General features: G+C 40.5%; 2 protein-coding genes across 3 annotated transcripts in view; both read right to left on the bottom strand.

The window, feature by feature from the left end:
• The window catches only part of LOC147112851 (HBS1-like protein), a 179,115-nt gene that overhangs the window by 130,025 nt on the left and 34,359 nt on the right, over nucleotides 1-14,731 (bottom strand). The gene's annotated exons all lie outside the window — the stretch shown is intronic.
• Nucleotides 11,338-13,752, bottom strand: LOC147112852 (uncharacterized). The gene has a single exon (XM_085996272.1). The coding sequence runs from the start codon at nucleotides 13,750-13,752 to the stop codon at nucleotides 12,343-12,345; it is 1,410 nt and encodes a 469-aa protein (XP_085852398.1). The 3' UTR covers nucleotides 11,338-12,342.

Genomic DNA, 14,731 nt, shown 5'->3' with positions numbered 1-14,731 from the left:
ACAGCTTTATACTCACTTTACTCCAGAACATTTTAGATCAATTTGTGGGCGAGTGGATTGCTGTGTCAGGATACCAGCCAGTGAGTACAATTGTGCTAGGTTCCATTCTTGCCAACTCTACGTCGGTCTAAGCAGCAGAAAGCACGTTTAGAGGACTGAATTTTTCAAGGTGGCTACAGAAGGAGCAAGAAAATCTGGGTTGGTTTGAAGGAGCCATTTATGCCATTACAGAGCGGAATCAAAAAAAGTCAGGAAGAGATGTGATGAGTTTTCAATGCATTTTGAAATGAAATATTGCAACACACTCAACTATTTTAATACATCATAAGATATTCAATAAATTTGTCTGGTAGTTTACAGCTTCTCAGAGTATATTCTTCTGCCTACTGAATACAAGGATATCATGTGGCAACATGCGATACATTCCAGTTAGCGGAAGCACAGTAATAAGGGTCTCTGTTCAACCACTGGCTCTCACTACATTTACCCAGATGAGGACAGGTAAAGGCACATTCTGGTTTTTTATGAAAGGTCTACCTCTGAAAGTGGTCAGTGACAGTGAAGCCAAAGAAATATCAAGCATAAGAACCCAAAACCGTAACAAAGAATCTGAAACCCCAGTAAATTGAATGCGATTAAGTTACTGTAACATTTATAAGTAAGGCATTATGCACTCATGGGGTTTGTGTGTTAATTTTCCCTTAGTCCCTCAGCCACAATTGCAAAAGTGCTCCACTCTCGAGGTACCTAATGATATGCCCAACCTGATCACAAACCCACTTGCTTGTGCAGCAAGTAAGTGAGCTGCATTCTTTAATTCATAGCTCAAAACCATATACAAATGATTTAAGTCAAACACTGGCCACTGTACTATAACAAAAACCTACTGTTACTACGTACTTAAATTTCATACATCAGAGGCCAAGGCACTCGGTCGTCTTAGTTTTAATATCTAGATGTTGGACAGTCCCATCTGAAACTCACATTATATTAGGTTGGATAGGATACACGGCACAGAAACAGGCCATTTGGCCCAACCAGTCCATGCTGGCATTTATGCTCCATTCAAGGTTACACCCGTCTTTCCTCATCTAAATCTATCAGCATAACCCTCTATTCCCTTCTCCCTCATATGCTTGTCCAGCCTCCCCTTAAATGCGTCTATACTATTCACTTCAACCAATCCCTGTAGTAGCGAGTTCCACATTCTCGCCACTCTTTGGGTAAAGAAGTTTCTTCTGAATTCCCTATTGGATTTCTTGGTGATTATCTTATATTGATGACCTCTAGTTATGCTCTTCCCCACAAGTGGAAACAAAGGAAGATGGTTGTGGTTGGAGATCAATCATCACAGCCCCAGGACATTGCTGCACGAGTTCCTCAGGGCAGTGTCCTAGGCCCAACCATCTTCAGCTGCTTCATCAATGACCTTCCCTCCAACATAAGGTCAGAAATGGGGATGTTCGCTGATGACTGCAGTGTTCAGTGCCATTCACAACTCCTCAGATAATGAAGCAGTCCATAACATTCACGCCACACAAGTGCCAGGCAATGACTATCTCCAATAGCGAGAGTCTAACCACCACCCCTTGACATTCAATGACATTGCCGTTGCCAAATCCCCCACCATCAACATCTTAGGGGTCGCCATTGACCAGAAATATAACTGGACCAGCCACATAAATACTGTGGCAACAGGAGGTCAGAGGCTAGGTATTCTGCAGCGAGTGTCTCATCTCCTGACTCCCCAAAGCCTTTCCGCCATTTACAAGGCACTAGTCAGCAGTGTGATGGAATACTCTCCACTTGCCTGGATGAGTGCAGCTCCAACAACACTCAAGAAGCTTGACACCATCCAGGACAAAGCAGCCCACTTGATTAACAACAGAAAATGCTGGAAATACTCAGCAGGCCAGGCAGTATCCTGCCTGGCCTGCTGAGTATTTCCAGCATTTTCTGTTGTTATTTCAGATTTCCAGCATCTGCAGTATTTTGCTATTATATTACCGCTTAACACCCCATCCCCCACCTTAAACATTCACTCCCTCCACCACCGGCGTACCATAGCTGCAGTGTGTACCATCTACAAGATGCACTGCAGCAACGCGCCAAGGCTTCTTTGGCAGCACCTCCCAAACTCACAACCTCTTCCACCTAGGTGGTCATGGGCAGCAGGCGCATGGGAACTTCACCACCTCCAAGATCCCCTCCAAGTCACCCACCATCCTGACTTGGAAATATATCGCCATTCTTTCATCGTCGCTGGGTCAAAATCCTGGAACTCCCTCCCTAACAGCACTGTGGGAGTACCTTCACCACACAGACTGCAGCAATTCAAGAAGGTGGCTCGCCACCACCTTCTCAAGGGCAACTAGGGATGGGCAATAAATGCTGGCCTTGCCAGCATCGCCCACATCTCACGAACGAATAAATAAAAAATAAAAAATTCTCTGTATCCACGCTATCAAAACCTTTCATAATTTTGAAGACCTCTATTAGGTCACCCCTCAGCCTTCTTTTTTCAAGAGAAAAAGATACGCAGCCTGTTCATCCTTTACTGATATGTATACCCTTGCATTTCTGGTATCATCCTTGTAAATCTTCTCTGCATCCTCTTCAGTGTCTCTATCCTTTTTATAATATGGCAACCAGAAATGCACGCAGTACTCCAAGTGTGGTCTAACCAAGGTTCTATACAAGTTTAGCATAACTTCCCTACTTTTCAATTCTATCCCTCTAGAAATAAACCCTAGTGCTTGGTTTGCTTTTTTATGGCCTTGCTAACCTATGTCGCAACTTTTATTGATTTGTGTATTTGTACTCCTAGATCCCTTTGTTCCTCTACCCCACCTAGACAAGTGATAAGTGACCTCCCTATTCTTCCTACCAAAATGTAATACCTCACATTTATCTGTGTTGAACTTCATTTGCCAATTATTTACCCATTTTGCAAGTTTATTAATGTCCTCCTGTAATTTGTTGCAATCCTCCTCAGTATTGACTATCCCCACCCCCCCCCCACAAATTTGGTATCATCCACAAACTTAGAAATTGTGTTTTTGATTCCAAAGTCTAAATCGTTAATGTAAATTGTGAGCAGCAGTGGTCCCAGCACTGATCCTTGTGGAACACCTCTACCCACCTTCTGCCACGTGAATAACTACCCTTTACTCCCATTCTCTGCTTTCTGTCTTGAAGCCAGCTAGCAATCCATTCTGCTACTTGTCCCCTGACTCCGCATTCTCTGACCTTATTCATTAGTCTATTATGGGGTACCTTATCGAAGGCCTTTTGAAAATCTAGATAAATTACATCAACTTTGTCTACTCTGTTACCTCGTCAAAAAATTCAGTAAGGTTGGTCAAGCAAGATTTTTCCTTTTAAAATCCATGCTGACTATTCATTATTATACTTTTCGTTTCTAGATGTTCTTCTATTCTCTCCTTTAGTAGGGATTCCATTATTTTTCCTACCACCATGTTAATGTTAAAGTGCTCTTTGCCCTGATCCCCAACAAGATTAAAACTAAAAACCTGGGCTACATTTCAAAAAATCCCCCAGAAATAAAGTTAATGCAAGATTATGTAAATCATTCAAAATGCAATGCAAATACCATTAAAAGCATAGACGTGACATGAAACTAGCAAATGGCCTAATTTTAAACACAATATAGCAATATTTTTTTTAAATGCATAGAAAAAAGAATGATTCAGGTAGCCTTGTAGCATAATGCACTGCTGAACAAGCATACTGCATCACTGAGTGGGTCGGCCACAGGTCTGTCTCCATGCTTCCCAACAATACAATGAGTTCCTAATCTCAGCTGGACCACCAGGGAAAAAAGCAAAGGGAAAAAACACAATCCGAGAATAATCACGCCCATCTCAATCATCTTCCTGTAGTAGTGGACATGAATGGCATCAGCGATTGAAGCTTGCCAACAGATAACCTGCCTAGCATCTTGTCTGACGAACAATGCACATTAGAGTTGCGATATTTATTACTCTCTGTATGTGCTTGTAATTCTTGAACACTTTAGTTACAGGGACTATTTCACTGTAACTTGGGGGTAGCAGGTTCCTTTCCCTAAAAGACAATAGTGAACTCATTGGATTTTTACAACACAGCAGCTTTCATGCTCATTTTTCTGATGCTACTCAACAATTTACCAGATTTTTTTCACAACTTCCCATGGTGGGATTTGAACTCCCAACCAAGTTGCTAGTCTAGTATCACAACCACAGTACCACATATTTTCTCTTCATTTATATCAGTTTGGTTCAGTTAGTAGCTGAGTAAGAGGTTTGAGGTTTCAAGTCTCACCATGCCCCTCAGCACACAATCTAGGCAGACACTTTAGTGCAGTACTGAAAGGTTACTGCATTTCCAAATCTGCCATCTTAGATCAGAGACAATAAATCAAAGCCCCACTTACCTGCTGGAGTGGACATACAAGATCCCCCAACGAGGTCTGAAGAGGAGCGAGGAGTTTTTCTGATGTCTGGGCAACAATCCACCCTCAGCAAACACCAGATTAAATGGTCATTCATTCATTTGCTGTGCATGGGAATTTTGCTGCCAATTTTGCTTACGTAACAGTGGCTAAATTCAAAAGTATTGCTTTGGTTGTAAAGCACTTTACCATGTCCTGAATGTGATAAGGTATGCTATATAAATGCAAGTTCTTTCTTTCTGCTCCAGAATGTATCATGACATTTTCCAATGACTAACTTTTATTAATTAATAAATATCCTGTCCTGGCAGATTCCTGTATCAATCTTCCAGCGGGATTCTTTGCAATCAAGCTTGCTCTTAACACCAAAGACATGTGTGTTTACCTGTTTACATGGGAATTCTTGAGGCTCCCCCTCCCCCTAGTGCAAGGTTGATCAATCTCAAACCCCAAGTGTTCCCCTAGCGTAATGAGTGAATATTATCAGAAGAGCCCACGGAGTAGTCTGCAACACGCGAGAAGCTAATGGGAATTAGATCATTGGAGGGGGCGGGGGGGCAGGACAAGGATACAAGAAGAAAAATTGGCTAAGCAGGGAGGCCACAGGGAGAAATGGAATCTTATGCAATAATAATCTTTCATTCCACTCCAGAACATGAGCTCCTAAGATAGCCGACACTTCAGTGAACTACTGAGGGACTGCTGCATTGTCAGAGATACCATCCTCTAGCAAGCCGTTAAACTGCGGCCGTCGTCTGCCTGTTTAGATGGGTGAAGATTCCATGGTGCTATTCGAAGAGGAGCTGGGAATTTTCCTGATATCCTAGCCATCATTCATCCCTCTACTAACATCCACAGTAATAGATTAATTATTCATTCATTTCTTTGCTGTCTGTGGGACTTTGCTATGCACAAAATGGCTGCCACATTCACCTACATGGAAGTGTGTGCAACATTTACTGGGCTTCGTTTTGTCTTGAATACACAGCTGGCACACAATCAAAACAGTAATATTTTTCCAAAGTATATAGGGTATTGAATTTTAAAAGATAAGGTCTATAAGTGCTGCTATTTTTGAGCTATTAAAATTTATAATGAGATTCTAACATGGTTTTCTCCATGGATACAATTCACATGTTAATAGCAAAGACCTGTACAACACAGTAAAATTTTTGGGGAAATTCTTCCAATATTTGAATGTAAATAAATGAAGCCTATGAACCCAAAGGTGTTTTAAGTAGCTATGACAACCACATCAACTTTTAATCTCATGTACAAAAATGACTTTGGCCCCAGTACCAAAACTCTAAAAAGCAGGAATATAGCTAGAAGAGCACGGGTAACTACAGCACCAACATTAGACAGTTCTATAACTAACTGGTCATGGAGCTTTTAGTTTAGTGATTGAACAAATCCAAAAGTTAACAAGTGAGTTCTGCATCTCCCTCAAAGTATGGAAACATAAATGCTAGTATTTACAAAGCTCCAAATATACATCCATAAATACCAATATTGGTATCTGCAGCATTTACATTTGGCTGTAATTTGGTATTTAGAAACTTAATAACTTTTCAGTCTTGGCTAAAAAGGTTAATTAGCCCATTGATCATAAATTACCTATTTACAAACAACAATCCAAATGATTTAGCCTAAATCCCCACTTTTGGATAGGGGTGCATATTTTGTAAAGTCCCTCAAGCTACCTGAAGTGGGGAAAATCTGAAGTATTTCACAGAAATATTCTACAGTCTATGTGGAATGTTTCTATAAAATATATCTTGTCCCTCTAATATTCTGATAAACACTTCAAAGAGAGAGATATGAAAGCCAGAATTGATGACCCTGTATTCAAGTGGCAACTGGATTAATGGGCTGGATTTTCCATACCTTGGCAGGTCCGGGGCAGGTGACATCAGTGGCAGGTCCTGACCCTGCTGCTAGCTTCATCCCGCTCTGGAAAATGATTTTATGTTGATGGGGCTTAAGCCAAGCCCGCCCAGCGCATTTACCAGTCCAATTAGAGGAAGCTGGTCTGGTGACATCGTTCATGATGCGTCATCAGTCGGTTTCCTTAAAAGGGACCATGGCCAACTTTCTTATTTCTGCTGTCAGTGTTCTACAGCATTGAAGTGCTGCAAACACTAACAATCACTGCACTGGGGTGCAGGGCTGCACCCAGGTTCTTCCATGACTCCCTCCATAAGCATATGGAGGGAGTCAGAACACGCAGGGAGGTCCTCTTATCTTCCGTTGGGCAGAAGAGATCTCTCCAGGAGACTAACGCAGTCTGGTTGCACATTGCACAGGAGGACACAAGCAGGGATGTTGTCAGGAGGACCTGGGTGCAGTGCCGCAAACATTTCAATGATCTTATTAGATCATGAAACGTTAGTACAAAACCACACTCACCTTCATCCTGCTGTGCCTCTCATCACATCCCCATCACTCTGCCTTCTCTACCCTACACATCCTTACTCACACCAACTTAACTTGCACCTCCACCCATCCCTCTCTATATCTACATTATCACATCCCCATCTCACTAGCCACCCCTCACACTCACCCTAGTGCAACCATACCAACTAACAACACACAAGGGTAGCCAATGTTTTAACCAATGTTCATGTAAAGTTTCTGTTAATGTGCTGTCAAACATTGAAACCTTTATTTTCAACACTTTGCGTTCTTGGACAGATTTGTGTGCACCTTTGGAAGTGGTTTAGTGCACTGAATGGCGAGACATAACACTAACCACCCACCCACCCACCACCCCCCCGCAATGGTGGAGATGTGAAAGCAATGGCTTGGACATTGTAGGGATATTTTATGGTGTTGGTGTGGGGTGGTGCCAACCTGGCACATCATGTGGCAGCCAGGGTGTACAGCGCCAAGTGAAGTAAATCTGGCCATGGTGAGGCCATCCCTGGCCTACCGGGCAGCAATATGCTCGGGTGCTAATGTCCTCTGTCCTGTGCAGCATCAGCTGATTGTGGAGAAGGTTGGTGTTGTTGTTGGTGCTGCTGGTGTGGGGGCTGATCGTGGTTGGATTCTGAGGACCAAGGTGAGACAGTATAAAGGGCACCCATGTTGATGGAATAGATGGCATTGATGGAATATATGGCAGCTGAAGTAGAGATGACATGAGCATCTGTCAATGATGAGAGAGTTTTCCAATGAGGCGAGAGTGGAAAGCCTGCAGAATCTGTGCTGGAAATGGACTATAAAACAGTTTGTGGCTGAGGAAAGTGACGATGTCAGGTGGGAGCTTTTACTGTACATTTGAAGTTGTCAAGTAATCAGCTGCAGCAATGGCCAATGAACTCCCACTTCAGATCGACAGTCGTGGTCTCCATGGACATGAAGTTGAAGTGGAAAGGTAAGTTAAAAAAGCCGGTTAATGATCTGTCAACTAGATGGTAATGAGTTTAATTGGGTCGCCGCCACTGCACGTCGGGTCTGCTTAGCACTGACCGACCCAACATTGGTGAAGGCGCTTTGTGGCGGGTTCCGACCTGCTGTCAAAAAACTGTCCCACCCGACCCGCCACCGACCCCCTCAGGAAACCCCGGCCATAGAGTGGGTTAGACATTAGCCTTTCACTTCTGGGAATCACACTGACTCGGTGTAGTTTTAGAGGGCAAGGGACCATAGCACACAACTAACCACTATTCAGACAATTTAGCACCAGTATCACTAAACCAGAGAAACTGTAAGAACATTTAAAAAATCTATTAGTACAATGGCATTTTTTTTGTTAGTATAGGTATTAAGACACCTTATTTGGACAGTGTAGAGAGAGTTATATATTGATTCTGTCCAAGCTACACTTAACCTAGAAGTACTTGAAACTATCAGTGGATGCCCAAACACTAAACATATTCCATTCCACTTCATGGGCATCCCTCACCTTGATGAGTACAAGCATTCACCAAAAATGTAACAAGTCATCTATTTGGTAAAAATTATTTTAATATGGTTTCCCCAACTCCACACACACACCAATTCTGCTTGGTCTCCAAGAAGCTGTCTCTGTTAAATATTTAAGTTTGACAGTCATTTTACAGTTATCCATTTTGTGTAAGAATTACTTACAGGAAACTTTGAGCTATCCGGAAGTTGAATGTCCGGCAACTTTGATCTAACGGCAGAAATCAGCAGCCTTTTAGTTAGGTGTTTTTTTTCCTCCTAGCATTCTTTTCACAGGCAGGCTCTGGAAAGCGTCTTTGTCGCTTAGCAACAGCTTCAGAGACGCTTCCAAGCTACTGGGCCGAGTGTTTACAAGCTGTTGCTGAGCAACAGTGTTTGTGGTCAGATACTGCGATGAAAAGCTCCTATCTGATAACATTGACGCTGGTCTATCCGGAACCTTTTAAAAAAACGGCAGTAGCTCGGTCCCATGGGTGCCGGATAGCACAAAGTTTCCTGTATTTTGATTTCTCAGCATGGAGTTCAGTTGGGAATACCACTGTTACATTTGAAGCTACATTCTTAACTTGAAAATAACAGTTTGTTGAAACCAATGATTGGCATATAAACGGATTATTACCAAGTGATTACATATGATTCTCACTTTTTCCCTTCATTCCATATGTGATCAGAGGTTTACATTTAAATGCTAGGAGACAAGTGAAATATAAAGCATCCCTTTTTCTTTTTAGAAACATCTGCAAAATTAAAAAACAAAACTGCAAAAACTGGAAATTCAACAATCAGTATCTTAAAACTTGAGACAGGCTAATATTCTGATGCAAAGGATCTACACCTGAAACATTAACCTGTCCTTTATTTTCAGATGCTGATACGTATTTCCAGGATTTTGTGATTTAAAAAAAATTTATTCTTGGAATGTAGACGCCACTGGCAAGGCCAGCATTTATTGCCCATCCCTAGTTTCCCTCTGGGCTTCCTCTTGAATGGCTGATTCAGTGTGCATAGGCTATGGGATGTCCTGAGGATGTGATAGAGTGCTATATAAATGAAAATGCTTCCTTTCTTTCTCATCAGCATACAGTAGTATGAAGTAACCCAACATAATTTGGAAATTATTTTTCAAACTAGACAAAAAACATTTGTAACTCAAAGCCTAAAAGATAAAACCCTGGAAAATAAAAGGCATGGATTTTGCAGGCAGCGGATAGAAACTGCACTCGCCGTTCACTATGCTGACAGCTGCCCACAGAATTTTCGCGGGCTTTTGAGCGTAGACTTGCTGTCCTCGGGTGTCTGATCCGACGCAGCGCCCTCTACAGGGGATCTGTGGCGTGAGAGAGCAGGACAAGAAACAGCGAGGCTCTTCAACCTCACCAAAGTTGAAGAATCCTCAGACACGCGGTGTCTGAACCAGAAGTGTAAACCAGGAATTATAAATTAGATTTCAATCACATACAGAAAGCGAAATAAAGAGTGGGAAAGAAATATGGCATTGAGAGAGCGAGAGAGAGAGATTAAAAGAGGACAGAAAAAGAAAAAACAAATATTTTTTTAAATCTCCAACACTAATTAAAATCCAAAGGAATGAGACTCCACACTTGTAAAATTAGGTTGTTTGGCAGTAATTATGACTGATCACGACGTTAAAAATTCACTTGTACCCGAATACACCAGCCCTAACTTTTTCTGCCGTGTTTAGTGGGTAACTAGTAGGCAAGTACCACAACTTCATGCCCTTACATTGGATTTCAATGCAGAGTCTATCAGCGAGGTACTGTCACAACGCAGCCTGAGGAGGAGCAGGGCAACTCGGACTGCATATTCTGGATTTCCGTGTTTAACTGCACATGTGCGTACTCCAGAAGTTGCTGTCCGATTTACTCCATAACAACAGTGAGCGCTGTTAGCCTCACTGTTATTCTTAACGCAAAATCCAGGTCATAACCTTTTTTAAATTGAATTTATTCATGCAGTCCAGAATCCATAAGACTGATTGACAATTGCATTACAACTTCAAAATGTCAATATGCAAATAAAATCATAATCTAAATTCACTGATTTAACTTTTATATAAAAAAATATATATATCTATACACACGCAAGCAAATTAACTCATTTGAAATGTACACATTTTAAAATATTGTTATGAATGCTTATGTCAAATCATTTTAATTTTCCAATTTGTGTCAAAATCTTTTACTTTTTTGTAAACATATAACTTTAAGATATCAACCATAAAACATGCTAGGGTCATGAACAGTAACAAACACATTAAGTTGAAGCCTTGTAACAGATTCTGTATTTCAAGGCTGTGATTACTCTAACTTTCAGGCCATGAAGTTACAAGTGTATTGCGCATGTCATGTCATTTACAACAGCGAATATGAATGCACAGCTAGCCAATCTTAATCTAGTTACAAGCAGACATTTTTTTTTTTTTTAAACATTTTAAACTGTCAGTTTGTAAACTGTAGAATGAGATTCGTTCATGGTGCAAAAAGTAGGGACCGTAAGTGCAGCATCACTGGAAGGAGCTCCTGCAACTGAAGAGCTCCACCTACTTCATCTGTAATTTCAACATTTCTGACAATTCACCAGAGAAGAGGAACAAAGCTTGACCACAATAGCCAACAAGAGGATCAGTCACATATTATACTATAATGATTTAATAGCATCAGCTATGACATACTGTAGTAATATGGAAACATCTGCTAACATCTTCATAACGGATCCATATGGCACAAAAATGGAAAATTGTACATCTGTAGCACAACCTTTAATGCCTTTCTCTCTGATGAATCGCACAAGATGTGTGTCATCACTATTTTAGAATTGAAGATTTGCAAAGCAATTGGTACAAATTTAAGTGATGATCTTAAAAATAAGTATTCTAGTCTCACGTACAACATTCTACCAGTGAAAATAGTATTCTGCACGGTCATCAGCTGTGATGTGGAGATGCCGGTGTTGGACTGGGGTGGACAAATGTAAGAAATCACGCAACACCAGGTTATAGTCCAACAGCTTTATTTGAAATCACAAGCTTTCAGAGCGCTCCTCCTTCGTCAGGTGAAGTGTGCTCACCTGACGAAGGAGCAGCGCTCCGAAAGCTTGTGATTTCAAATAAAGCTGTTGGACTATAACCTGGTGTGTGATTTCTTATATAAAAAGAATGAGCTCGGATATGAAGCAATTTGAAAAACTGGTGGAAAAGTACTGAAAAGGCTTTCGGTTTTCCCCATCACCACCACCAAAAAATACCGTAAGCTGCACCCTTTTAGGCTGGTTTTATTTTTTTCTTTAAACGGTTGTTAAATGAATAAAAAGCTGAATTATAATCTTCTCCAGTGTGTTCTTTACTTGACACGAAGGGCAACTGTAAAGAGCATTTTTTTTTATTTTTTATTTTTTTTAAAAGTCCATCTTCAGTTTTTACTGGCGATAATGACTGAAGAAATTATTGAAAATTGGAAAGCTGCTTTTTGCCATTAGAACTAAAATCTAAAAATGTAGAAAGATTACAAATACACTGAAGTTGTACTTCCGTAAAAACCGTCTTGGAACGTTAGAAAAAATAAAAATCTAAAAGCTTCATAAAGATTGGTCCAGAGAAATTCAATCTTATTACAGAATTTGAAGAACAAAGATTTACATTTAAAGCTTTGCTATAGAGGTAAAGTTCAGCATTATGCCACAATGGACAGTGACCAGTGACTGAATTAACTAATTTGTGTGTGGAAGGTTTGCCGATAACCTTCAATCTTTACAGAAGAAATGTTATTTTAATATGCATCAACAGCCTGAAATAATGCCAGTGTGTGAGAATTAATTGAGCAATCTCCCTCTAAATTCAGATGATGGTCCAGTCCAAAGTATCGCTAACTACAGAAAAACTTTTTTTCCAGTGACTCTGTACACAACTCAGTGTAAATACAAAGTGAGGCAGCATTACACTAGTCCTAGTCTCTATTAAAAGCTTTCTTCTGGCTGGCCTTTATAATATCATCTGGAGAAGGTGTACTGAAGTCAAATGGTTTTATTTCAAACAAAGGGCCCTGATCATCTCCTATTGTTTCTGGAACTTGCCTGCTATAAAGAAATTTTTTGTGAATATTAAGTAATGTCTTTTTCTTTTTCTTTATAGGGTTCTGAAAACACATGGCAAGAGCAAACCAAGATGGTTCAGCACAACAATGTTTTGTCCAAGAAGTGGTCCTTGTTCGCTTTGAAAGCTTGTGATTATGAATACTCATGTTGCCATTAAGGGCTTTGTAATTCACTGGTTTTGTATAATGGAAAATAGATTTTTTAACAAGTGTACTTGGAAGATCAATCTCTGGTTCGGAGGTCTTTTTTTTTGTAAGCATATTTGAATCAGTAGACTGCTGCCCTATAGTTTTTCCTGAAGAATGCTGAATTTTGCATGTGCTAAAATGAATGTCCTTTGCTTTTGAATTTTCAGGCATTTGCTGAATATTATTTGTGATCAAATCAAACAGCGACGTATTTCCCAGTTCAGAAGTGTTCATTGGTTTGGACGTTATTAAAGAGGACAACGACCCCGTAAACGTATCTGCCATTGTTATAGTCGGATCTTCACTGGCTAACTGTGCTAATGATAACGACCCTAATGGTAATATTACACTGTCTGTTGAAGTTACTGACTGGCCCCCGAGAGGAACGGAGAGAGAATCAGAGCTGCTTGGACTATTTTTTTTATGTTCCTCGATAAGATCAGCTAGAGACGGACTTCCATATTGATGAAAGGACAAACTATTATTCTCTCCTACTATGTCTATCGGGCTGCTTTGGGCAACTGTAACCAGAGTATCATTAAGTCCATTACTTTTCTGCTGGTGTTGGTTCAGCTGATCAACTAGATTCAAAGCCCCAAGTGACGATGCTAGGTACTCAGGGTTTTGTGATGCCAGAGTTAAAGAGCTAGAATGACTGTGATTGGTGTCTAATGTTGCAAAAGGCAGTTTTGAGGGGGAAGTGGGGGAGGGTTGCAAGATTCCTTCAGTCTTATTTTGTGTCAAAAAAGACAACTTTGATATGTCTGCTGCAGGACTGACAGACTGTTCAAAATTCATCACTGCAGGCAATTCTGAGAAATAACTAAGAGGTAGAAAAGTTGGATTTGAATCTTGGTGGTCACTATCTTCACAGTCTTTAATCAGATCTGCAAGATTTATACCTCCTCCTGAACTTACTGTAGCCTGGTCAGCCAACGGGCCAATTAGTGCCTTCATATTTGTCTGCACCACATTTGGGGTTTCTTTGATCATTTCCAACAATGAAATGTTCTGCGCTGAGGTTTCCTCTCCCTTATTTGCACTTTCATTATTAATAAATTCACAGGCTGCCATGGGAGCAGACACACAACTTAGCTCAGACTTGGTCGATAACAGAATACTCAAATCAAAAGCTGAAGAATCATCAGTGTCATCTAATAAAATTACTGGTAAACATGAATGTGTGTGTTTAGAAGCTACTAATTTTGATGAATAAAATATGTCTCCTTACCTTACGATAGCCAGAAATGGTCAGAGGGTGGACAAGAAACCAAATAGGAATTCAGAAGCCCAATGGCAATCCCCAATTGTCAGAAGATGGGGCCACAAAAGAAGTGAAAGGAAAAAGGCATTTGTTATTAAAAGAACTTTAAAAAATATATAAAATTCTCAAAACTAAAGTAAATTCATAATATTCTAGTTTTCACATATAGTTAAGGAAATTGGGACCACTTTACAGGACTTAAAATGGAAGTACTGACTTCATCCCAATTAAAAATCATCTAATCATGCTTAGATATGTAAATGTTTATTGGTCAGCAGTATGTCCGACACTCAAAGAAACCTGAAACCATTTTTAAATCTCAAAACCAAACTACTGAGAAATCCACATAAATAGAATTTCTGTTGCCGGATATGCTATAAACACTCTCACAATAAGAACATATCCAAATGAGTGCCGAGAACCTGGGCAGTCTGATAGAGGCTATCTTAGACACCTCAAAGTGGACACTAGAGTACTACTGAAGTTTAACCAGTTAAAAGCACACAGCTTGTCATACAATACTAGTAAACTTCCTTCTGCTTGCCTACTTAGGACCATGGTACCAGTTGTCTTGCAAGGTTATCTGGACCAAGGTTGTAAGAATCCTAGACCCCGTGATGGATTTACCTTTTCAGGTCTCATTAATGAACATATGAATAGGAGTAGGCCATTCAGCCACTCAAGCCTGTTCCACCATTCAATGAGATCACGGCAGATCTGTATCCTAACTCCATCCACCCACCTTGGCTCCATATTCCTCAATACCATTGGCTAGAAAAATCTATGGAT

Source organism: Somniosus microcephalus, chromosome 9, assembly GCF_052327205.1.
Source record: "Somniosus microcephalus isolate GS21.2 chromosome 9, FLI_Smic_1.0, whole genome shotgun sequence".
In the NCBI taxonomy this organism is placed as follows: Eukaryota; Metazoa; Chordata; class Chondrichthyes; order Squaliformes; family Somniosidae; genus Somniosus; species Somniosus microcephalus.
The sequence above is the reverse complement of the archived record's forward strand: the minus strand, read 5'-3'. Positions and strand labels throughout refer to the sequence as shown.

Excerpts from the sequence above, each read along its gene's own strand:
- LOC147112852 (XM_085996272.1), bottom strand. The coding sequence starts at position 13,752 with ATGGCAGCCTGTGAATTTATTAATAATGAAAGTGCAAATAAGGGAGAG.